The 24,097-nt window shown below is 31.7% G+C and overlaps 3 protein-coding genes across 3 annotated transcripts in view; 1 reads left to right on the plus strand and 2 right to left on the minus strand.

Annotated features, from left to right (window-relative positions):
• LOC142324885 (cyclin-dependent kinase-like 4) overlaps nucleotides 1–684 on the minus strand; it is an 87,504-nt gene extending 86,820 nt beyond the window's left edge. The window contains exon 1 of the mRNA XM_075365968.1: nucleotides 556–684. Coding sequence (XP_075222083.1) covers nucleotides 556–623 — 68 coding nt within the window. The 5' untranslated portion in view covers nucleotides 624–684. The remainder of the gene's footprint in view (nucleotides 1–555) is intronic.
• The window catches only part of LOC142324884 (molecular chaperone MKKS-like), a 268,322-nt gene that overhangs the window by 125,782 nt on the left and 118,443 nt on the right, over nucleotides 1–24,097 (plus strand). The gene's annotated exons all lie outside the window — the stretch shown is intronic.
• The window catches only part of LOC142325669 (uncharacterized), a 90,022-nt gene continuing 89,536 nt past the window's right edge, over nucleotides 23,612–24,097 (minus strand). The window contains exon 13 of the mRNA XM_075367704.1: nucleotides 23,612–23,933. Within this exon, the coding sequence (XP_075223819.1) occupies nucleotides 23,623–23,933 (311 nt within the window). The 3' untranslated portion in view covers nucleotides 23,612–23,622. The remainder of the gene's footprint in view (nucleotides 23,934–24,097) is intronic.

Below are 24,097 nucleotides of genomic sequence, written 5' to 3' on the forward strand. Positions count from 1 at the left end.
TAAATAATAAGATTTGTTTATCTTTGATTTATATACGTGTAGACAAGTGTAACCCATCTTCTGGTTTTTTTAAATTTAGATGAATTTCTGTAGTTATATTATAAACAAGTACTGAGAAAGTCGCAGTATATCCAATTGGGATAGCGAAATATTTATAAAATAAACCGAAAACTTTATTTATATTGTTTTTGTCCATTACTGAACCAAAAAAAAAAAACGCACCGAATAATTTTCATTGAATTAGTATATTGTATTAATTTAGTTTATTGTTTAGTTTGTTAGTTTTAGTATATTGTTTACACGTTGTTATAATTCTGAATTGACCGGATGAAAAAAAAGTTAATTTTATTAGTAAACAATTTTTAAACATAAAATATATGTTTACCTTTCAGAAAAATGTAACTACAAAACCGTTATGTAAGTATTTAAAATTAATTATTAATAATCGTCTTTATATTAAATTCTGATACAAAATATTCGTATATTTTTCAAAAATATTCCTGAAAAAACAGTTTAAATGAATAGAGTAAAAACAATAAAAAATAATATACTTACCTCCTTGGCAATAAGGGTAAATTATTCCCGAACAGCCAAAGGCGTCTCTCATTTAACCATTTCTCCATGGGTGTGTTGACGGTTCAACAGCTAAGTTGTTACTACCGCTTCTAATAGTATATCTTTTAGCGCATGCGCTTTGTGGTAGCTTGGAAAACACATTACATACTAAACAAATACTCACTTAGTTCTCCTTCAATAACACTTCTTATCGATTTAACTGTTATTCGTATATTAAAACTTAGTAGAATTATTTTCTAATATCAATTTTAAAAAAAGAAGAAGGGAATTATAATTCATATAATGGTTTACGTTGTCATATACTAATAATAATAGTAAAAGTCAAGGCAGTATTTTCCTTCAAGTACATATCGTTTACATGATTGGAATAACAAGGACGAATAAAGAGTTGTTTTATTTACATTTTAATTCAAATACCCCATGAAAAACTATTTTCCATTGGTTTTAATTATGATATTTACATAAAAATAAGGTTGTAGATCATACGTATATATATATATATATATATATATATATATATATATATATATATATATTGTAAATAAAGAAAAGGAAAAATGTTTTCTTTCCATAACAATTAAAATATAACGGAACATAAATATACTTTTAACTAGATTAATATATTTTCTTCTACTATGATCAAAAACATATTTTAAAGTTTTTATTTTTATAAATATTAAAATATATATCGTTACTAGAAATATAACTTTTTGAAGCAGGTGCGAAATTGAAGTCATTTACTCGAAGTCTGGTGACTTCTAAAAGCTGAAATTTCATTGAAAAGATTCAATATACAGAATATCCCTCGAAGAAACGGATAGTCTTTCAGGACATGTACTACTGGTGAAAATAAAGAAAAAGGTTCATACAAATATAGGTCTGGAAACGCTTTGTTTTCGAGTTACCGTTAGCGAAAGATTTCGTCCGGATTTCAATTCTTGTAATAAAAAGAAACCCTAAAAAAAACCTGGTTTCGAAACCGAATTTTGTGTTTTACGTTGGATATATTAAAAACTACTGGAGTTACAGTTCTAGGACCTGCTTTATTTTATTTTCCAGCCTAAATTACATAAGAAACCCCCAACTTTTTTCGTTAATTTTGGTCATAAAAAATAGTGTAGGTCTTCTTTTTATTAGAAAAGCTGAAATCTGGACGAAATTTTTCGCTAGCCGTAGGTTGAAAACAAAGCGTTTCCAGACCTATGTTTGTATGAACCTTTTTCATTATTTTCACCAGTAGTACATGTCCGGAAAGTTTCTCCGATTATTAGTGGGTAACTGTTTATTATTATTTTTTTAATTTTTAAGTGTTAAAGTTTTATTATGTTACTACTTTTTGTTTAATTTAATTAAATTTTATTATTTTAAAATAAAGTTTTAAAAAGGTTATAGAAATTACGTGCATACGTTGTATATTTATGCATATGTTGAACGGGTGCAGAAAAATGAGGGGTTTTTATGTATCTGATTTGAAGTACTTAAATATTCATCGAAAAAGTAACATTGTTTCTGTTAAAGGAGATTTTTAATTGTATTTTAAATAAACTGATGAGAAGATCTTTTAATGAATGTTGATTAATTTATTAAAAATGACAATGGAAGCATCAAAAATGTCCTTTCTAAATAAGCCTTAACATTTCTTGAACTGATTTAGAGGGGGTGAATATTATATTAAGAATAAGCGACTTCTTTATAACTTCTTTTAAGATTGCATATTCACTAATATTAGCATAGATGGTCCGAGTTGTAATAATTTTTGTTCTGAATTCTTCCTTATCGCGATTTCCAAACAACTGATTATAATTATTACAAATTTATCATAATGATAACGAATGATGAAATATTTTTACTCCCTCTATTGTAAAATGTTAAGAAAAATGCTGAAAACATGAAAATTGCATTAACTCGAGACCTAATTGAAGAATTGGCAATAACTTTAAACAATCGAAAAAACAGGTCACACTGGTCCAGAAATATTCCCTCTTCGAATTACACCATGGGAAACATTTTGCCACGATTACTATCCAACGGTAAAATGAAGCGGTACTGAAATTCTTAAACCTAAATTAAGGGGAAAAATTTGATGGTTTTATATAGCTTTTGACGTGAAAATTGAATAAAGCCGATCCCAAATCTGCATCGTTGATGCTTATGAGAAAATTATTGTGAAATAAACAAAAGGCGTCACCCAAAAATTCTCAACTATCGCGATTTTTTTTTTAGACTTAGCGTAGTTCTTTTTTATAACTGTTCACAATTAAAAGTTCAACTTCTGATTAAAAAAAAATTGTAAGTATTATATATAGAGTGTCTCACGAAGAAATGAAAAGATTTTAGGACAAAGAGGCTCCAGATCAATTGACCTAATACAAATGGACTACTACCTGTAGGGTCATATGAAATCGCTAGTATAAGAACAAGTAATAATTAATAATGAAGAATAGTGACAAGAATTTTCAAGCGCAGTTACAATTATACAAAACAATTCTGGTACATTAATCAGAGCATCCCAGGAGTCTTTAAATCGAGCGGCATATTGTGTAAACAGTGAACATTTTGAACAATTATTGTAATAGTAAGTTTTTATATATTTATTTTTAACTAACGTATCCCGTCGCGACTTCGCCCCCAATATAGATGTAGCTTCACTTGCAATGCTTTTTTAATAGCAAACTTATTTTTTTATAAATAAAAAATATTTAATCAACAATATTATATTTCGATTTTAATTAAATCCTTATAAAACGGTAAATAAAAATTTTTATGAAAAATACTAAAGGAATATACTATAAACAGTGAATTGTTGCCCAAAACTTAAATAAAGGAAAATAAAAAAAGGAAGATAAGAAAATTGAATAATCTTTATTAGACTAATCCATTTTATGAATGAATTAAAATAGTTCAATATAAAAGTCCAATAAAGATAAACAAAAAATGTATTACAATCCCAAATCTAGCATCCCCATCACTGCTTCGCCCGTGCTCTATGGTTACTTGCGCTTCCCGTCACGATCAGAGGGTCATGGCTCGCTTCGCTCTCCCTTCTAGTTTTCTCCCGTTTCCCTTTCCCTTACTTCCCTTTCCCCTTTCTCTTCCCCATTCCCTTTCTCCCTTCCTGTTTTCTTTTATCTTTTTTCCATTTTCATTTCCCGTTTTTCCTTTTCTCCGTTTTCGCCTTTTTTCCATTTTCCCTTTCTTCCCTTTTACCTTTTTCGATTTTTCCCTTTCTCCCTTCTTCCCCGCGCGTAAATCGGTCCAGTAGTTCTTTTAGTCTATAGCGGACACACATATCAAAAACATTGCAATGGAATCGTAAAATATTTAGTATAGCGTATGTTGCTTTAACGTCCAACAGATAGAGTTGTTAACACGAAATTTAGTTTTTTATCGATTTGAACCCTTTAAAATTAAAATTTCACAAAATCCTTTCTTAGTGCACGCCTAATTAAAGATACGAAGGTACCCTGAAAATTTCAAGTCTCTACCTATAATAGTTTTGGTTGTACGTTGATTATGAGTCGGTGAATCAGTCAGGACATTCTCTTTTATATAACTGATTTTGTTTCTGTATATTTCGTAAGATTGAAATGATGCTTGTTTTTGATTAAATTTACAATATTTTCCTGCGTAATTTTGGTCTATTTTGTTTTTAACGAAAATCAAATCTTTTAAAATTTTATTCATATTCAGTCGACGTTACTCTCGTAGATTTTCTAAAAATTAAATTCGCTACAAGTTTTGTCTCTTAGCAATTAACAACGTTATTGTACTTTAAACCTAAATAATTTGTTTTTTTTGAGAAACAATTTTTTTTTATTTCACATTCATTTTCTTAAAAATATCAGCGATATCAGCCAATATCACCAGTTTTCCTGTTTTATTCAATTTTCAGGTCAAAAGCTATGTAAAACTATCAAATTTTACCCCTTAATTTAGGTTTAAGAATGTCAGTACAGCTTCATTTTACCGTTGGAGTAGTAATCGTGGCAAAATGTTTCGCATGCTATAGTTCGAAGACGGAATATTTCTGGACCCATGTTAATATGAATTTTTTCTTTATTTTCCCTTGTAAAATATTCTTAAATTCTGTCCATTTTGTTCATGGGAAATTCTATATTGCTTTTCAAATATTTTGTTTTAAATTAAATATAAAAAAAAATCGTTTTAATTGAAACTAAAGTTACCGCCAAACATGCCATGTCATGTTGAGAAGCATCTTTTAAAATCAATGTTTTTAAAATGATTTCATTGAAGCACATACTTATAATTCATCAAACAGTAAATTTGATTATAGTTTTTCCTCACAGTTAAAATAATGTTTCTTCCTTACATTCTCCTTTAAAAATGTGTGTGTATGATTGCGCGCGTGTGCGTAACGTTAATATGAAATAGAGCAAAACAAATTTTATTTTTTAAGAGGACTACAAATAAGCTGATGACATCAATTGCCACTGAACAAAACTTTATAGTTTTCTAAATTTTTGGGGGATGTGAGAAAGGTATTAGAACATTATGCGAGAACTAACCGATCAATTGCTTTTAAATTTTAGGATATATTGGTGTTATCCCAGGGAAAGTTTTAAGTCATAGATCGGGAGCCTAGCCCTCCTTATGTGGTATTACAGCTTGTATATCAGGAATGAGGGAAACGTTGGAGAAAAAAGAGCTTTACAGGCCTTGATTATTATGTATCAGTATTATTGTCACAACCATGAGGATAACGAACACAGCGGGAGTCGAAGAGGCTTCGCGCCCTGACCGACCAGTACTTTATTATAAAAACATGTACTTTATTATTAACATTTTTGATAATAATTCATTTTAAATTTTATAGTGCTGCAGTGAGTTTGTTATTTCGTAATATACGTTTAAGTAGTTATAATGACTTCTGCACAAAGTGTCCCAAAAGTCCCACACCGTAGGAATATATACAATATATTTGCAATATCTGTTCAATAAGTTTTCTGTATAATTGGTTTGCTTGGTATTTATCCAGCCACCATACCATTTGGTCGCCCTAAAGCATAAGACGGAATGTCTGTGGTCGGAACAGTTTAGCAACCAGTATCCTAGAGCTACCCTACTTGCGTTAGTGGACTAAGCATGGTGCCATACACTACTTGCTTCGTATCCTACCGCTCACTTGTCATATATTGCTAAAATGGGTAGGCGCACCCCGTCAACTACTAAAACATAAATGACACTCAATCAATATTAAATTTACATCGTCAAGACAGAAATTCGGTGCTACGCCTAGGTCGCTGAATCCCAGCAAGTACCTGTCCACCAATATTAAAGCGCTTGGAGCCTTAATTGGCTGGTGGTCAGCCATAACTCTCGAGTAGCTTCCTACAGCAGCGCACCAGAAGTCTTTACCCTTAAATAACTATGAACAAAGCAATGGCCGATTGAACAAAGCAACGGCATCAAGAAACACCCACAACGCGACTCTCGCCACATCGACTCGCCGCTTATAAGTGGCCAATTTTCCCCATGACCTCTAAGTTTCAGAGTGGCCTGAGTTCTGCTCCCCTCAAGAGTTGAGCAGTCGAACATCGTGTATTCGTTCGACTGGACCTCCCCGCAAACGCACAGATCATCAGCCGCCAGGCGGAACCGAAAGAAATATTGGTTCAAATTCGCGTGGTTGGAGCTCTCCAACCACGCGAATCCCAATCGAGGTGCCTAGGTGCTCACCTAGGCACCCGTTGCCCTTAAAAACGAACTAGAGACATACCATCCGCAAGTCCTGTATAAATTTATACAAGCACCTACCCTTAGTTATGGCGTACCATTCTTGCTGCCATGCTTCCATCGCAAGGCTGTAAAGCCTCCTCCGCAGGCGAGAGATGGAAAACTGTTCGAAATTTAGTACCGGTGCATTGCGATCACCGTACCGTCCCGGTACAGACTCGGCTTGAATATGAATATCTTGGCCTCCCTGCCTCTGCAATTTCCATATGGCTGTCCGAACTTTCACCCCTAAATCGATTGGGAGAGCCTTTCCTAGAACGGTGGTAGTCTCGTAGGAGGTTGTTTTAAAAACACCAGTGCATACAATTAAGGTTCTGCGCTAGGCACTCCTAAAATTTTAAGTAAGTGCTCGATTTCTGCCCAACCTATGCGGCCAAACGGACGCAGCGAAAGAGGCCATACTTTCGAAGACAACTCGGTACACTATGTACAAATGACGGCCCGACAGCCCGTAATCCTTTCGAGCAATCTTCCTAAGTTTGTGGATCACAGAGACGGTGTCCGCCGCTACTTGCCTAATATGGTTGCTAAACAGCAATTTCTCTTCAAGCAAAACACCTAGGTACTTAAGAACTGTAACTCGGCTGATTACACGGTCTTTATACTTAATGTGAAGGTTACAACTGTACGATAATTTGTCTGCACCCTTGAGAAATATATACTTCTTCTTGGGCACAGAAACCTTTAAATTTTGCATGTCCATCCACCACTCCGCGGTTGACAAAGCCGCCTGCGCCCGGTCTTCTAGTTGTGGTTGTGAATTACTACGAACTAACAGGAGACAGTCATCAGCGAAAGCCTGGGCCGTGACCCCTTCTGGGAATGTCAATCCCAGAAATCCGTCAAATGCCAGGTTCCACAGCAGGGGGCCGAGAACGGAACCCTGCGGGCTTCCCCTGGTACAGACTTTTTCACAGCTACGTGCGCATATCTAATCAGAGCCGTACCATTAGACAAATAGTCAGGCATTTCGGCCTGCAGGGCTATGGTAACATTGCGGCGTTTCAGCTTATAGAGAACAGAACTCCAACACAAGGAAGGAAATCCTGCCTCTATGTCTATAAAAATTTCCAAAACATATTTACAGTCGGCACTTTCTATCTCGGCAAGAGCATTTAAGATGCAATCCTCGGTGGTAACGCTTTTCATGAAGCCATATTGGACTCGATTTAGAAAACAGTTCATATTGATGTATTCTCAGAGCCTTTCCACAACCGGCTTTCAAGCAACTGCCTATAACCGGCAACAGGTTGATGGATCGATAACTGCCGACCTCACTCAGATCCTTTCCTATTTTAAAAACAGGAAACTGAAGCAGGAAAATGGGTGCTGTTAAACTGTTTTTAAAAGCACCCTCACCAAAGCCACTTCCAACAAGTCGGAAACTGCCTTTCTCAGTGCCATTCGAGAAACCACTAGGTCTATATCTGGGGGATCCACAGCCCGCACGCCAAGGCATGGTGTCCCACCCGGCCTGACGCCGACTTCTGCTTCACCCTCAGGATCATCTGGAAACAGAGTATCCAGGAATGCCTGGTATGTCACCACCACAGATCTTAGCGTGTGGTCCCGACCAGCAAACCCGCACTGAAAACTGGACAGCACGTGCAATGGCTTTGGGCGGTAACATGACTTTGCGAGCTGTCAGGGGTTGCGCTGCAACTCGCGCATGGAGTCTTACCAAAACTTGAATTTGGCTTCCTTGATGGCATGAACTAAAATGTTTTAATATTAATTTTTTAATGTTGGGGACAATTTTCTGCCTATTTTGATGAAATAGGCAGAAAATCCCCAACATTAAAAAATTTTGTTCATAATCCCACAATGTCTTTGTGGGAGTTTATCTAATAAAACACAATTCGATAAAACCAATTTTTACGATGTTAATGATTAAAAATATTTAATGGTTCATTTTGGAATTTGCAAAGCTACAACTTTTCAAATTTATTTTCTTAGAATATCTTTTGTCGTTTAATAATCTTAATATACACCAAATTTTATTAAAATATCTTAATCCGTTATTAAGATAGCCTTTTTTATTGAAAAATAACACCTAAAACGGCGGACAATACTCCACTACTTCTTATCCACTTTGCTCATTTACAGTACAACACTTGTAACTTCGACTACGTTATTTTAAGTTCGTTGATCCCGAATTAATTAACAATTAATAGCGTTTATTTCAGGTAATTAAAACCAGTTACCATAGAAGTAATGAAAAAATAAAATTAAAGTTAATTGTTATATTGTGTGAATAAAATCAATTAAATACTACATTCGTTTTGTATGATTAATAACAGTTACTTACAGTAGAGGCTTATCAATAACAAGAGAGGCGCTTAACAATAAATAATTATCAGCTGTTATGTAAATTTAACAAGGACCCAGGATTAAATGTAAGCGAAAATATTACAACGACCGGCCTAAATTAGACTAAACGAACTACCATCTTCTTTGTAATCTGTTAACCTATTTCGAAAGGACGTAACTAAGTGAAATAAATAAACTAAAATAATATTTTTAATTTGATAATTCTTACTATTTAAGAATTATCTTAATTCTTATTTTTAATAATTAATTAATGTTTATAGAACTACATATCATTCAATAGGGTTTCCTGGGAGGTGTTTAAAAATAAATTATGCATGAAAACAAGCACAAAATTCTCAGACTGCCTAATTTTTGAGATTCATTTTAAAACTTCAGCCATATCTCAAGTGTTTATTAACCTATCTGAATAAATTAGATGACATTTTATTCACAATAAAAGGTTTAACATTTTGTCTAATAAAACTTAATTTCTTAAAATTAATATTTACGGTGCTACTAATGATTAAAAAATTTAAATGGACGTAAGTTTTAAATTTTGAAAGTAATATTTTCGAATTTATATTTTGTAGGTGTTGGATATACGAACACTAAATTTCATTAAAATGTCTCAATCAGATTTTAAGATTCAAATTTTTATTGAAAAAATCAAAATTTCGGACAAAGGGAAAATGAAGCGTGTGATAGGTGGCATTTGTCCAAATGGAATTTTTTGTTTATTTTGATGTCCTAAATCATTCCCTTAAATTTGGTAAAAACCTACTGGAAAACTCTGTATAACAACTCGGTTATTTTAAAATTAAACTTTATCCGTTACATTCTGCAGAATATAGCAGTAATTTAGAGCATTTTTTGTGGTGGGGGTGCAATTTTGGAAAAAAGTTTTTTTCAAATATCGTTATTTTTTAATTGTTAATAAATGCACCTAACAAAACAGTGACCTTAATTAGGCGAAATCTCAAGATACTGAGGGTAACCTTGCTCTATAGCCTCACCCCATTGACCTTTTAAGTTGAAAATTTAATGGCATCAATCCTCAGTATATAAAGTAATCTGAATAAGTTTGGTCAAAATTGGTTCAGTAGTTCTGGAGATATAAGATGATTTAGAGACCAACACCGAACACACACATGTATATACGAACATTTACAGCTGGAATGTTTCTATCCGGTGTTTTTGGTTCCTTAGGTGTCAATACGTCAAGATCCGGTGAAAACCACATATGCCCAAATTAGACCGATTACAATACATTCCCTTGTAGAGTTATAGCTCTATTATAGCGCTCTCTAGACTGGAAAGTAAAAATAGCAGTAAGTATATTAAAAACTGTCGTAAATATCAGAGAATACATAAATTGAGTTATAAAAAGAAAACTCCTCGGAAACTTAAAAACAAAACAAAATGTTTGCAAAAAATCCTTCGCTTCAAAATTTCCTTAAAAAATAGAAATACAACAAAAATTAAATTAAAGAAGATTTATAATTAAAACAAATAAATAAAAACATAAATACACAAAATCTGAAAATGCTCTAGAAGAAAATCTAAAGAAAACTCAATGAAAAAAGAATTTAAATAATTTTTTGGAGGCTGTAAATACTTGTAGATTTTTTAAAATAAAATTTACTTAAATTTTGAGGTAGACAAATTACTTCGCCCACTTAATCATCTATAATACTAATAATTTGGCTGATATTGTAATTTTTACTCTGTATTTCCTTAAAACGTACATAATCAAGAAGAATGTGACTAACTGATACGCGATACATGTGTAGAGGACGTCCTTTTTATACGAAGGAATATTCCTGTTACGATGACATGAAATGTACCCATGAGTTTACCTGGTGTGACCTATTCGTGAACGGCAAATGATGACTTCTTAATAGCGATTTACTTGCATTGACGATTTCAACGGCGATATATTATCTTTAATGCGCGGTAATTTATTGTCGATTACATCCAGCAACTCCCAAAATACAGGTGATATTCAGCTATACAAATGACCCCATCGTTCAGTTCCCATGATTAGCTATAAAGTAAACATCATTACTTTCATAGAAAACATTTAAAATTGTTACATTTTTTATTTCAGGTACTTTATATGCGTCACAGTTGTAAGAATGAAGAGTGAAGCAGGAAATTAATGTACTTGTTTCTGCTATGGTAGAATTTGCAAGCGGTCTAGCAGGACCAGCTATAACTACTAATAGTAGTGGTTGCTAATGAAATTACATTTTTTTCAGTTTCAAAAATAACTTTACAATTTTATTTATACTTTAACATTTTTATGATGTCCCTATAGTCTTTTCTGTCATCATACATTATATGATTATCTTGTTCATTATAATTATTTTATTTCCTTTTTATAAACGTTTGTGGTAAATTCGATTACATAAGATCAGTTGTAACATGAGTATTACATTCCGTATTACAATTTTGCCTTTTCCTAATTCCAAATATCATATAGGATTTTTAACTAGTAATGACTTAATTATGCTATATTTAGAGTATAATTGCGAAAACATCAAAATTTTCAGTAAATATATTATTTATCAAATTAATTTTTACCTTAAAAATGATGTATTATTAAAAGTATAATTGATCTCCGATCGCCGATCTCCGTGGCGGAGTTGTAGCGTCTCGGCCTTTTATCCGGAGGTTCCGGGTTCGAATTTTGGTCAGGCATGGTATTTTTCATACACTACAAAATTCCATTTTTATATTCCACGCACAAGCTTCAAGCTTATGTGGTACCAGCAAAAAAAAAAAAATTCTTTTGACGTCCTTGGTCGACTACTATTCCATATAACATTTTTATTAATCGCCAGAACTTGAAAAACTGATCAGAAATGATAAAAAATTCCCCCGTTTAGCCCTCTTGTTTTTGGAAGCTTAAAAGTTATTTATCGGAGTAATTATGTCAATAAATCGTCCCAATTCTGAACAATGTTATTTTACTAAAAAATATGTATGTATATGTATATATATATATATATATATATATATATATATATACACACACACACACCATGATACCTTCTTGTTCGATGGGGCTGAAATTTAGTCCCATTATATAATATGCATATATTTGGGTAAATATAAATATTAATATTTATGCTAGATTTCAACTTTTTTTCTACAGGACTGTCTACTTGGAGGTCGTGGAGTTCATTTTCGGGTTACTCCCGATTGACTTCGTGATTACATAGAAAGAGGATGCGCGAATGCGGGGTTATGACCTCAGTTGAAAAGAAAGAAGTGAGTGCGGCAATTACTGAGGAAATGTTAAGGAATTGGCAGGAGAGATGGGACTGCTGTGTCAAGGGTCGATGGACCTACAGGTTTATACGCGATGTTGGGAGATGGTCTGGAAGAACCCATAGTTCGCTGGATTTTAATCTTACTCAGCTGCTGGCGGGCCATGGGGGATTTAGGGCGTAACTCTATAGGTTTGGGTTGGATCACTCAGATAGCTGCCCTGCTTGTGAGGTTGAAGAGACGCATTTTTTCGTTGTTCTAGATTTGTGGTAGAGCGTGAGGAGAACGTTGATGCTGGCATGTTTGAACCTGAGGACCTCCAGGAAATCATGTTAACCAGTGAGAATCATTGGGCGGCTGTTACCCGATATGCTAAAGCAGTTATGGAAAAATTACGTTCTGCCGAAGAAAGCCGCAGGTTAAATAGAGGCTCTGGGGTCCCGGTGCGGGGTTAGAGCCGCGGGCGAGTGTCTAGAGGGCCCCCGGATCTTGTGGGGATCGGCTGGATGCAATGAACCTGCGGTCACTCCACCGACTGGGGTCCTGGGGGCTTCCCCCACTTCCGAGCTAAAGCTGATGACGTGTAAGTATGCGTATGGTAAGTATGAGTATTGCGAGAGATGGTGTGCATGTGTTTGTACACGGGTGATGTATACGTGTTGGTATGTTTGATTCAAATGTGTTTGGTGTTGTTTTGTGCTGGTTTTTTTAGTTATGTGTGGATCTGTTTTTGTGTGTGTATGTGCCTTCTTGCTATTTGATTTGTTTGAATGTGTGTGTAGGCGCTTATCCGCCCTTCTGAAGTAATGCTTTACGAGCTATTCCCAGGAGGGGCGGTTCGCCAGGGGTGGTTTAGTCGGTAGTGCGCTGGAATATATACGCCTTTTTTACTATCTTGCGGAACCAGTAAGCGAGTCCGACACTGCTTCGGCCCCCGTAAATGGGGTTTCTCCACCTCTTATAAAAAAAAAATTCAACTTTTTTGGTCAACAGATTTTTGAGATAAGTAGCAAAAACTGTTTAGAAATAATATTGAATATCCCCCCCACATCCCTAAATCTGACCGACTTAAAATTTTGGAATTTTAAATAGGTTAGTAAATATTTTCCTTGAACTAAGCATCAATTTTCTATGAGCATTATATAAAAATCAAAACTGCCAAAATTTTTCTGTTTTTTTAATTTTGTTCAAAATTTAATCTTAACATTACTTCCTGTATAGCGATGTTTTGAAAAATTTTTCAAAAATATATTAACCCAGTCAGGAGAAATTACAGGCCTACACAGCTACGTACTTACGTACATACTACATCTTGTGGAAATTTCTATATTATTGTCAGTTTGGACTAAGGTGGTTTTGGCACGTCGACATTTGCAAAGACCCCTATATCAAAAACTTTGGCCGATTACTATACGTTTTCTTTATAGCTATGCTGCTATCACAGTAATAAACTATAGACGGAAAATTAGAATACTTACTGTTTTAAATTTTCTAAAACTTCGCTCCTTGAGATAAACATTCTCTTGGTAGAAATTACGTAAATGTCTCTGGATGATATCGATTATAAAAAATTTAATAAGGTACTTTTCAATTATAAATAATTTCATAATTTTTAAATAAAATAATTACCAAAAAATTAACAAACCAAACCTTTATTTGTGTTTCTTAAACATATTTATATTTTATTTTAAGTTTTTTTTTCACAAATATTAACATTTTTTAATATTTATATAATTAATTATATTAAAATAGTAATATTTACAAAAATAATAATAACATTAATTACATTTTGGCAGTATTCTATTTCAAATATTACTCAATGATATGTCAATCGCTAAATATTTTCATTAATTGACCACAATATATGTTTCACAAATAAAATAATATTCATAATCTTTAATTGGAAATGACTAAAGTAATAATTACTGTTAACATACTTAAGGAGTAATATATTTTTTTTTTAATATACTACACTTTTTTGTTTGATAATAAATAAAACTAGAAAATCTAAAACAAATATATTGGTCCACTTTAAAGTAATTATGAAACAAACTGTATTTATAATTATTTTCTTTATTACTAAATTGTCGTCCAGAAATTAATTATTGAGATTTTTTTAATAAATACAATTTCATAGCATGGTAGATTGATTATTTTTATTGTAATTTTATGTAACTTATCTAATCGGTAAATTACAAGTAATTCGTGCCTACTAATAAAACATCATGATTTCATTTGAATACTATCAATCCCGTCGCGGCTTCGCTTGTGCTATATGATTATCTGCGTTTCCTGTCAGGGGATGCCGCCTTGGACCCCCTACATTTATTAAACTCATGCTTGTGAGAATAATGATAAATAAAAATAAAAATCAGTTCTATTTATAAAAACGGTCGATAATTTTTATTAGAATTACAGACATAATCTGAAGAATATTTGCAAGCCGATATCGAGTGAATATCTCGTTTAGTATAATCGGAAATGAGGAAAATTTCTTTGTTCGAGATTTTTTAACCCTTTCAAGGTCGAATTTCGAAGAATGGAAATTGGTTTTTAGATATTCAGATGAAGATTACACACACCAAAAATCAAGTAAATATCTTCATTTGTTACAGGAAGATTAAAAAAATCCCTTTCGGCACGTCGGAAGGCGGAGGTAGATTTCACCGCTGCTAAGTAGGGATAAAAAAGATTTCCACCTTAAAGTTAAGAAAAACTTCAAATTTAGTCAATACGACAATGGTTGCATGTGAAAAAAAGTTTCACATCATTAGCATACGACAAGTCCCATCTTCTTACAAATCCAGCAAAATTTTGGTCATCCCTTGCCGTAAGGGTTAGTAATATCAAAAATTGTTTCAGCAAAAGTTTTAAGTAATGTTTAGAGGACTAACGACCACTTAAACCGATTTGATACTGTATCTATTAAGGGAGGTATGATTTTTTGTCTTCAAAATCCCATTTTTCTCACCCCCTGGGCCAATGGTTGGTGATATCAAAAAACTTTACTTAGATAAGTTTGAGGTCCTTATCCAGAAAATAGTAAGAACTTTAAACTTCATAAACGAATTCGATATTTTACTTAATAGGAAATTTATAACGATTTTTTTTTTTTTACGAAATAGCCCTTCCATTTCCACCTCCATGGTCCGATTTTCCATTAACGAACTCGATCGAGATTTTGGGTCGTTATATTTTATGTATCAATTTGAAAGTAATTGGCAGAAAATTACGGCAGTTATCGTGTCCATAAGAAAGTGAAATATTTGAAAGTGTAATACTTTGAAAGTGAAATAAGAAAGTGTGTATATATATATATATATATATATATATATATATATATATATATATATATATATATACACAGTTTCTTATTTATATATATATAAAAACCTTTGAACTGACGGTGGTTTTGGAATCTGGGGGATGTGAAACATGAAGATATGTCGAAATTTTCTGCAAGTCGAGTCAGTAGGTATTTCTTATGAAAGGTATGTAAGGCTTTCTTATGAAATCTACTTAAAAAAAGTAGCAAAATAATGCAAAAAATAATTACATTTAATGTTACTCCATTTTAACCCTTTAAACTCGGAATTTCGAAAATTCTATAAATTGATTTTTACATACTCACATGAAGATTACTCAAACCAAAAATCAAGTTGATATCTTCATTTGTTACCGAGAAATTAAAGAAAGAGCCGAGTGTTATAAAAAATTCTAAAATCCATTTTTAACCCTTTGAACTCGTAATTTAAAAAAAATTAGAAATTGATTTAGTTATTCACATGATAATTACACACACCAAAAATCATTGTGGATATGTTTATAAAAGTCATATCTTTCAAAAAACCCTTTGTTAGTGTGCACTTACATCTAAGAAGAACATGTATATAATTTCTTATTAATTTATCTTCAGATGTTTTTGCTGGGCGTTGACTATGAATCGCTCACGACATGACCTTTTATGTATATATATTTAATTAACAGTATTTTGTTAAAATTATCTGTTTTTAAATTCAAATTCGTATGTAGTATAAAAAAATACTGTTTGTATTAGGTTAATATCAATAATTACATTCTCTTTTTTTAAATATGAAAATTTTTATTTGTAGATATGTTTTTGAAGTATAAAATATTACTCCATTTTAATTTTTTTAATCGGCACCGGTCTCTGTATGACCACGATAAATAGTCTCGCTTATCGGCATGTCTTTTCTTTTGTTCCTAGTACTTTTTCATTTTGCGTGAATTTTCTTGGTTTACTAGGTCCATTTTGTTCTTGTTCTTTTCTTCTGGAATTCTTTACATGCTTTGAGTTTTTTATTATCTGTGATTTCGTGTGTTTCTATCTTTGCTTCTTTTAGATCTTCTTTGACCTGTTCGAATCACTTTGTAGTTGTCTATGTTATTTCTTCGATTTCCTTGGTTAGATTGTTTTTATATGTTCTCATTAAGTGACCTTAGAAAGTAAGTCTGCATCTAATAAATAAACTTCATTTATTTATTTTTAATTAAATAACTGGATAACTTTTTAGGCTCCTAAATTATTATGATGTACTAGATAAAACCTTCTTTTTTTTTTAATAACTTATTAATATACTTTTCTTAAGCTATTTTCTTCGGAGATGTACATTATTTCTTTCGACATACAATACGTATTATATTTTAGTTTAATGTTTACAAGCATATATATTAATAATTTAAAAAAAAAACAATAATAATTATAAGTACATTAATGTTTATTTATGAACCAGGCTTATCGAATTCTTTACATACATTTATCCAAAAAATTCTTAAATTTAAAGTAACAAAAAATATTTTCTAATAACAAATTATTTTATCTGTGCTGATTTTCTTCTTTATTATTTATTATTATAATAATTATTTTATTATTTTTATTATTATTTATTATTTTTTAGAAAATTGTCCAATTTAAAAAAATTGTAAAATTATTTTTTTTGGTTTTAAAATACAAGACTTATGAGCTAAAATTTGATGGTTATCTTTTATTTTTGATTTGCATTTTTTTTCTCTTTCAAAATCTGTTTTTATGTCTGATAAATAACAATTTTGAAAGAATTAAAAATAAATAAAACAACAAAAATGTTAAAATATAAGAAAATATTTAACATTTAGAATACCAATTAATATTTTATTAACCTGCAATGGCACTGAATACTTCTGTAAATTTTTTTATTTTGTTCCAAAATATAGTAAAAATGTAATCCTTCAATTCGTATATGTTAAGCTTGAAAACTTTTAACGATTAAATTTTAAAACTAATGATTAAAGGGAGGAAGAGAAACACGTTCAAAAAATATTTTGAAATTTCCTTGTGTTTAAAACATTTAAATTTTCTACTTTTAGAAGTAGATAAAAGATTTTTTTCAATTTCTACTTCAAGATGAAAGGTTTTACAATTTATAATATACAGATTTAATAGGGATTCCTTTATTTATGTTAGGGATACATTTAGCTATCAGATTAAACTTTTTGCTGATCATTAATTATAAGTTAAAATTAAATGAATTTTTCTTTTGAATTTTTCATTGCAAAACTAAATACTAACTAACTAAACTTTTATTCTGCAATTTTGATTACATCATACAGATCACGTCATGATAAGGTTAAGATTAAAAATAAATGTGTTTAAGTCCATATTACTTATTTAAAAATAAATGCATGAAATAATATTAAAAATTAAACATATTAGATATAAAAGATTATTACAAAATAACTCACAATTAAAAAAAGAATTATTAGAAATTATTTTGAGCACATCTTTATGTACGAGAGGAACGGGTTGTAGAAGATTCAGAGGTTTTTTAAAATGTTTAATTGATATTATTTAAAAATTCATCGCTAAAGTAATATTTTTTCTGTAAAATAGAGAATTTTTAATTATATTTTAAATAAAGTGGTGGAAAAGGTTTGTAAATGGTTTGGTAATTTATTAAAAAAATGTCAGTGGAAGGAAAATAAGACGCTTTTTTGTAAGCCAAAGTATTGTATTGCGTTATACAAAAACAGTTTCGTTATCAGGGCCTCCATATCGCATGAGCCATAAACGGAATAGTGCGTCAGACGCGTTTCCGGGGTCGCGAGTGAAAAGTTTTCGCGAGTTATATAGTTTGAAGACGTCAAACACGGTAAGTCGCGCATAAAACAAAAACGCGGTCTAAATTTAAAAAAACTTACAGTAAGACAAAATATCCCAGCAATTGCGACTCCTCCGGAAAAGGGGACGCATTGCTCCCTCCTTATAGTTAGTGCCCCGTTGTGGCGTATTCCTGCTAGCCTATTAAAGAGTTAGCACCGAAAGGACTTCAGTGGACGGTCTGAAGGGGAATTACGTCGGGAGGACAGGCTTTATAAGCCTAGCCTTCCGCGGTCGGCCCATGAAATGGGTTCGATAACGCTGGTTTAACAACGGATTGGAATGCAATTAAATCCGTCTTAAATTCACTAAAATAATAATAGACAAAACTTGAAAAATTAGATCCGAGATTAAAAAAAATAACCCTTTTAAAAACAAGCCCGATTAGAATGATCCAGCAGCAAGGGACTCTGTCCAGGTTCTGCGATAAAGTAGGGAGTAATAGACTCCTGCCAACTTTGCATTCCATTCCATTTCGTTATCTGGTTTGGTGGGGATTATTATTTTTAAGAAAAGATGACTATTCTCTTTAGCAAAGATAACACGTTCATAATAATATAAATTCAAAGATAAGTTAACATGTTTAATTTTTTAAATATTGATTTACACAGATCATAATTTGGGCCTCAAGCTATGAGCTCATAACTTATTTTTGTAAATTAAAAACTCATTCTATGTTTTTGAGGAAGCTCTAAAGGTGAGATTATACTTTAGTCGATAATATACGTAAGCATAATAAATATTTAATAATTATGCCGAGCTTATTGTTTTATTCAGACGCTTTGTAGTAAAACGGATTTGAATTGATTTTGTTACAAACGAAATCAATTTGATCATCTCAAGAAAATTTTTCACTTACCAAAATTCCCAGAAATTTCGCGAATTGCTAACGTAGAATTTTCATTTTCTTTTAAATAATTATCTTCAGATAACTACACATTTGTTAAATTTTATAAAACTTATCCGATGACTAATGACTATAGAATATTCTTTTACCTCCCCTTAAAGTAATTACAGAGTACTCGAGACATTTTATTTAAAAATTATGTATTTAGTTTCTTTTATCAGTTAAATAGAAAATGTTTAGAATACACTCAAGGAAAAATAAAAATTGAAGAGCCAAAATTATTTACTAAATAACTTCTTTTTTCTTTTTTTTTTAAAGAATATAGACCAATACAATTATTTATTTAATGCTAACAACTTGCTCGTGTTTTAGTAAATATGTAATATACGTTATTTCGATTCGTTAAAAAACCGATCAGCGTCGTCTAGTTTCATTGATCCACGGTAGTTAATTTACTGAAAATTACTTCGACTATTGTTATTTCGCGTCCTTTTATTTTCAGGATTAAACTTTCCCGGTATTAGATCTGTTAGAATGCATTTTCGTTTCTTACAAAAAGTATCTTAAAAATTTACATGTCGTTTTTTCCATTATATATTTTTTCAAATTTTAACGTTTTGTATTTATTACTATCGTTGTAGTAATCAGTATGAATAAATTGTAACGCATATTTAATATTATCAATATAAAATTAAATGTAATACAGGCTGTATAGATGTAATTTAACTATAAAAAGGCAGTTTTACATTGTTTAATAAGTTATTTACAATATTTTAAACACACTATTTTTTATAGCTAAATAATACACATACAATATTTTTTGTACACATAATATTTATAATTACAAAATTAACAAATAGAAACCTTAATATACATTTATTAAACCGATTTTATAGATCACAATATATACAGAAAGGTCTTATAAATTTTTCTTAAGAAAAACATTACATTATTGAATTTCTAAATCTATAATTAGACCATTTTCATATTTACCTTAACTTTGTATATTGGTATTTTTATTATTATAAATGTTTGTAATGATAGAAATAACTATCAGTATCAATTTACATAATATTATATTTATAATTTCCAGTATCATTTATAGAATTTCCATGATGAAAAGCACGGAAACCAAATTGTTTGACGTTAACATATATTGTTTACAAATTATCCTAAGTCTAATTTTATTATTACATTAAATATATTAAAACATTTTTTTTTTTGCTTGATGAATCAATTCACCACAGAAGCTTTTACGTGGGAATATGGAAAGGGAATTTTGTTTCGTGAGAAATATGCCGAGATTCGAACCTGGACCCCCAGATTAATTGCTGCGACGCTACCTTTCTGTCATGAAGATAGGCGGATTGGTGAAATTGATGTTTAAAAAAAAAAAGTTAAATTCATATTACAATTTATAAGAAATTGTGCACAATTTATTGGAAGAATCTTCTTTATTAAAAACTAAAGATTACACGTTCTAATCTAAGAAAGTAATCTAATGGATAGCTCCTCAGTATGACTGTTTTTAATGGGTTTCTACCTACAAAATGTGAGAATTTAGGAGACTGGACGTGATTTTCGTCTAATTATCTTAACAGTTTTTTTCGAAATTAATATAGGATTCATCAAAAATTTCATTCATGTTTTTATAAGATAAATTGGTTTGTTTTAGGAATTAGATTTTACTTGATATTATTTAGTTAAATTTTGTAGTAATACAGTATATATCGGATGGGCGGGAATTTAACTCCCTATTGAGAGTTGTGTATAACGTTTTAATACTTAACCAATTTTCACGAAACAAAAAGCATTTTGTTCCTTACAATGGTAGAATTTATTACTTGATATCTTATTTATGTCACTGGTATTAGTGGCGGACCATGGTGCAACGTCTAACCTTGCGTGAGCGGGCTCAGCTGGCATCCCGGTACAAAGTATGGCGGTTCATGGTACAAGTTCAGAGATGGTGGCGAAGTGTGAAAGGTGCCTCGGTAGATGAAATGACTATAAGGAATTTCTAATCGAAGGTAATGGACACAGGTTCTGTATCAGATGTTAGGAGAGGCGGTCGCCCCTCAACATACAGGACGGAGGAAACTGTGCAAGTGGTTCAGGAAATGTCCACTCGAAGTCCTCAGAAATCACAAAGACAAGCAGGTCGCGAAAGTGGTTTAACCCGACAAACAATCCGAACTGTTCTGAAGAAAGAGTTGAATTTTCGTCCATGGAAACCACATTATTGCCAGGAATTATCGCTGGAAGACTGTGATCATCGGTTGGAATATGGGGATATGATGACTGCTTGGTATGAAGACCGGTCCGATGTTTTCGGACCGGTTACATTTGACCTGTGGTCAAATGAAACCGTGTTTCATGTTGGGGGAGGGGTTAACCGGCAAAATGGCTACTATTGGCAAAAGGGGATCCGAGGGCGGTTATTGAAAAAAGCTAACATTGCCGAAAGGTCACAGTGGTGCACCAAGACTTCCACGAAAGTTGTAGGTCCATATCTCATTTGGGACATAATGAATGCAGAATGGTATCTTGATATGCTTGAAGATTATGTTCACGGTACTGTATCTACATGGGACAATTAGAACAACCTAATCTTTATGCAAGATGGTGCCCCGCCTCGCTTAGCAAGTCCAGTCCGTGCGTGGCTCGACACCCGTTTTCTAGGACGATGGTAGGGACGTGTTGGCCCAACAAGGGCCATTGGTTGAATGGGCAGCAAGGAGTCCTGACCTAACGCCCTGCGACCTCTTCCTCAGGGGGTGGGCGAAAGAGGAAGTCTATCGCACAAAACCAGAAACTCTTGAAGAATTGGAGGACGAATTCGCCAAGTTCTTGGAAACGTACCGCTGGGTTACCTGCAGGAGGCTGTCGCAAATATCCCCATCCGTTTATGGAAATTGGTGGGTAATGGTGGTGCTTATGTGGAATTTTAGCAATGCATAACAATACTACCTTTGTAAGGAACAAAGTGTTTTTTTTTCGTGAAAATTAGTTAAGTATTAAAAATGTTATAAACAGTTTTCAATAGGGAGTTAATTCCCGTATATATGTATATACCGTGTGACACGAAGAGGTATACGCTTTTGAGTTAGTTTCACTCGTCCGTTCCTCCACTAATTCTACAGAAATTTTACAAAACTTTTAATGAAGATTCTAAAAATGTTCTGTGAAAATTTCAACCTCCTAGGACTTATAGAAATATAATGGCGGCTTTTAATATAATAAAAACATCAATTTGAGATAAACCGTATTTTTTATTCATTACAAAATAGCTATTAAAAATTATTAAGAAGAGATGATAATTAGAACTAGAATAACTAAACACATTTAGGTAATAATTCATTGTTATGATCTATATTATTAACCTATTTTATTCAATTAGAACATCTGTTTAACTATACATCATCTGTTTTAAATCATTTTTACCGGCTATTTTGTAATGAATAAAAAATACGGTTTATCTCAAATTGATGTTTTTATTTGGAAGCCGCCATTTTGTTTGTATAACTCCTAGAAAGTTAAAATTTTTATAGAATATTTTTAGAAGCTTCGTTAAAAGGTCTGCAAAGTTTCAATAGAATCGGTGGGGGAATGGGCGAGTAATACTAAATCAAAAACGTATACCTTTTCGTGGGACACATGGTGTGTGTATATATATATATATGTATACACACACTATTATATATAAGCGTATAGTATATACGGCATATATATATGCCGTATATACTATAACTAAGGAGTATATACTATATATAGTATATATACTATATACTATAACTTAGTTCCAATTATTGTTAGAAACCAGTTTTTTCTTTTTTTTATAAACGTTGTTCCTGTTTTCGGGCTATGCATTTTCGAGCAAGTATATTCATATTTGAGTGTATTCTAAGACTAAACGATAAGATGTCTACGATATGACGTGTCATCAAGTTCTGCTTCTTGCAAGTTCTTTCCACATTATGGAAAAAGTAATCTTAAACAGTCTTCATATAATATGCCTAATGGTCAGATATTTAAAAATGGTCTTAAAATGGCAGTTTCGTCATGATTATGAATTTGGATATATTTTAGTTTTATTTCGTGTATTAATGACGTACGGTTAAGTTTTTATTAACCCGAGAACCGGTCGATCCTCACCAATCGTATCATTTGTTATTACACAAAAGTTAGACGCACTGGTGAGGTATACTAAGCTAAACCTATGAAGAACGTTTACATACTAAATCTTTCCATAGTAAGGAAATTAGTATGCAATACTAATACTAATACTGCAATATAATTAACTTAAACTACGTTACTTAAATATTTCATAAATATTTATATTTTATTTGTATGATTGTAATCATTGTGATTTTTAAAACCACCCTTATAAGTAAAATAGTCGCGTTAAAAATTCCTTAATATAGAAGGCTGTTGTTATTTACATTCTTTAATTTATATAAAAAACAATACAAAAATATATGTACACCAGTTTGAAGCTGATTTTTAAATTAAACGATAAATTGACTTTCTTATAAAAATGTACAAATATTTCACCTCGGTTTATTTACTTATATAAATTTATATCACTTTAAATTATATCTATAAAATTAAATTAAAGGTAACTATAAAAGAAATAATCTTTCTTATTTTGTTAAAACTTTTTGCCTTTCGACTTTTTTTTATCCTTAGGATCATCCGGTAACTGCTAGAAACTTTTAGCGTGTCTATGTTTACGTTCATCTCCAGATGTCGATTCCGGTGCTGGATCTCCACCTTTAATCGTAAATGTAACGTAATATCTTTTATTTTTATCTAAATTTTCTGTCGGTAACGATATTACTTGTCTTTCTTTACCGTGGCTTAATTCGAGTGTAACAGGACGTGAAGGATCCACGTATCTTAAACATCTTGCTATTTCTGCACCTTGACCTTCTTTTGTTCTTTTTTCTGATTCGATCCGCGGTAAAAATCCACTTCTAGGAGGTTTTGCTAAGGTATGATGATTCGTTTTTGTTACTGTAACAAAAAATAAATTATTTCAAAAAGGTTTTTATTCCGGTATGCGTACAAGATACTACGATATATTGTAATTATTAGACTATTTTATTTCTATGGATAACGCGTTTTCTAAAAAAAAATAATAACAGTAATAATGAAAGTTAGGTGATTAAAAATAAACA

The sequence above is a fragment of the Lycorma delicatula genome, chromosome 5 (genome assembly GCF_047948215.1).
Source record: "Lycorma delicatula isolate Av1 chromosome 5, ASM4794821v1, whole genome shotgun sequence".
Classification (NCBI taxonomy): Eukaryota; Metazoa; Arthropoda; class Insecta; order Hemiptera; family Fulgoridae; genus Lycorma; species Lycorma delicatula.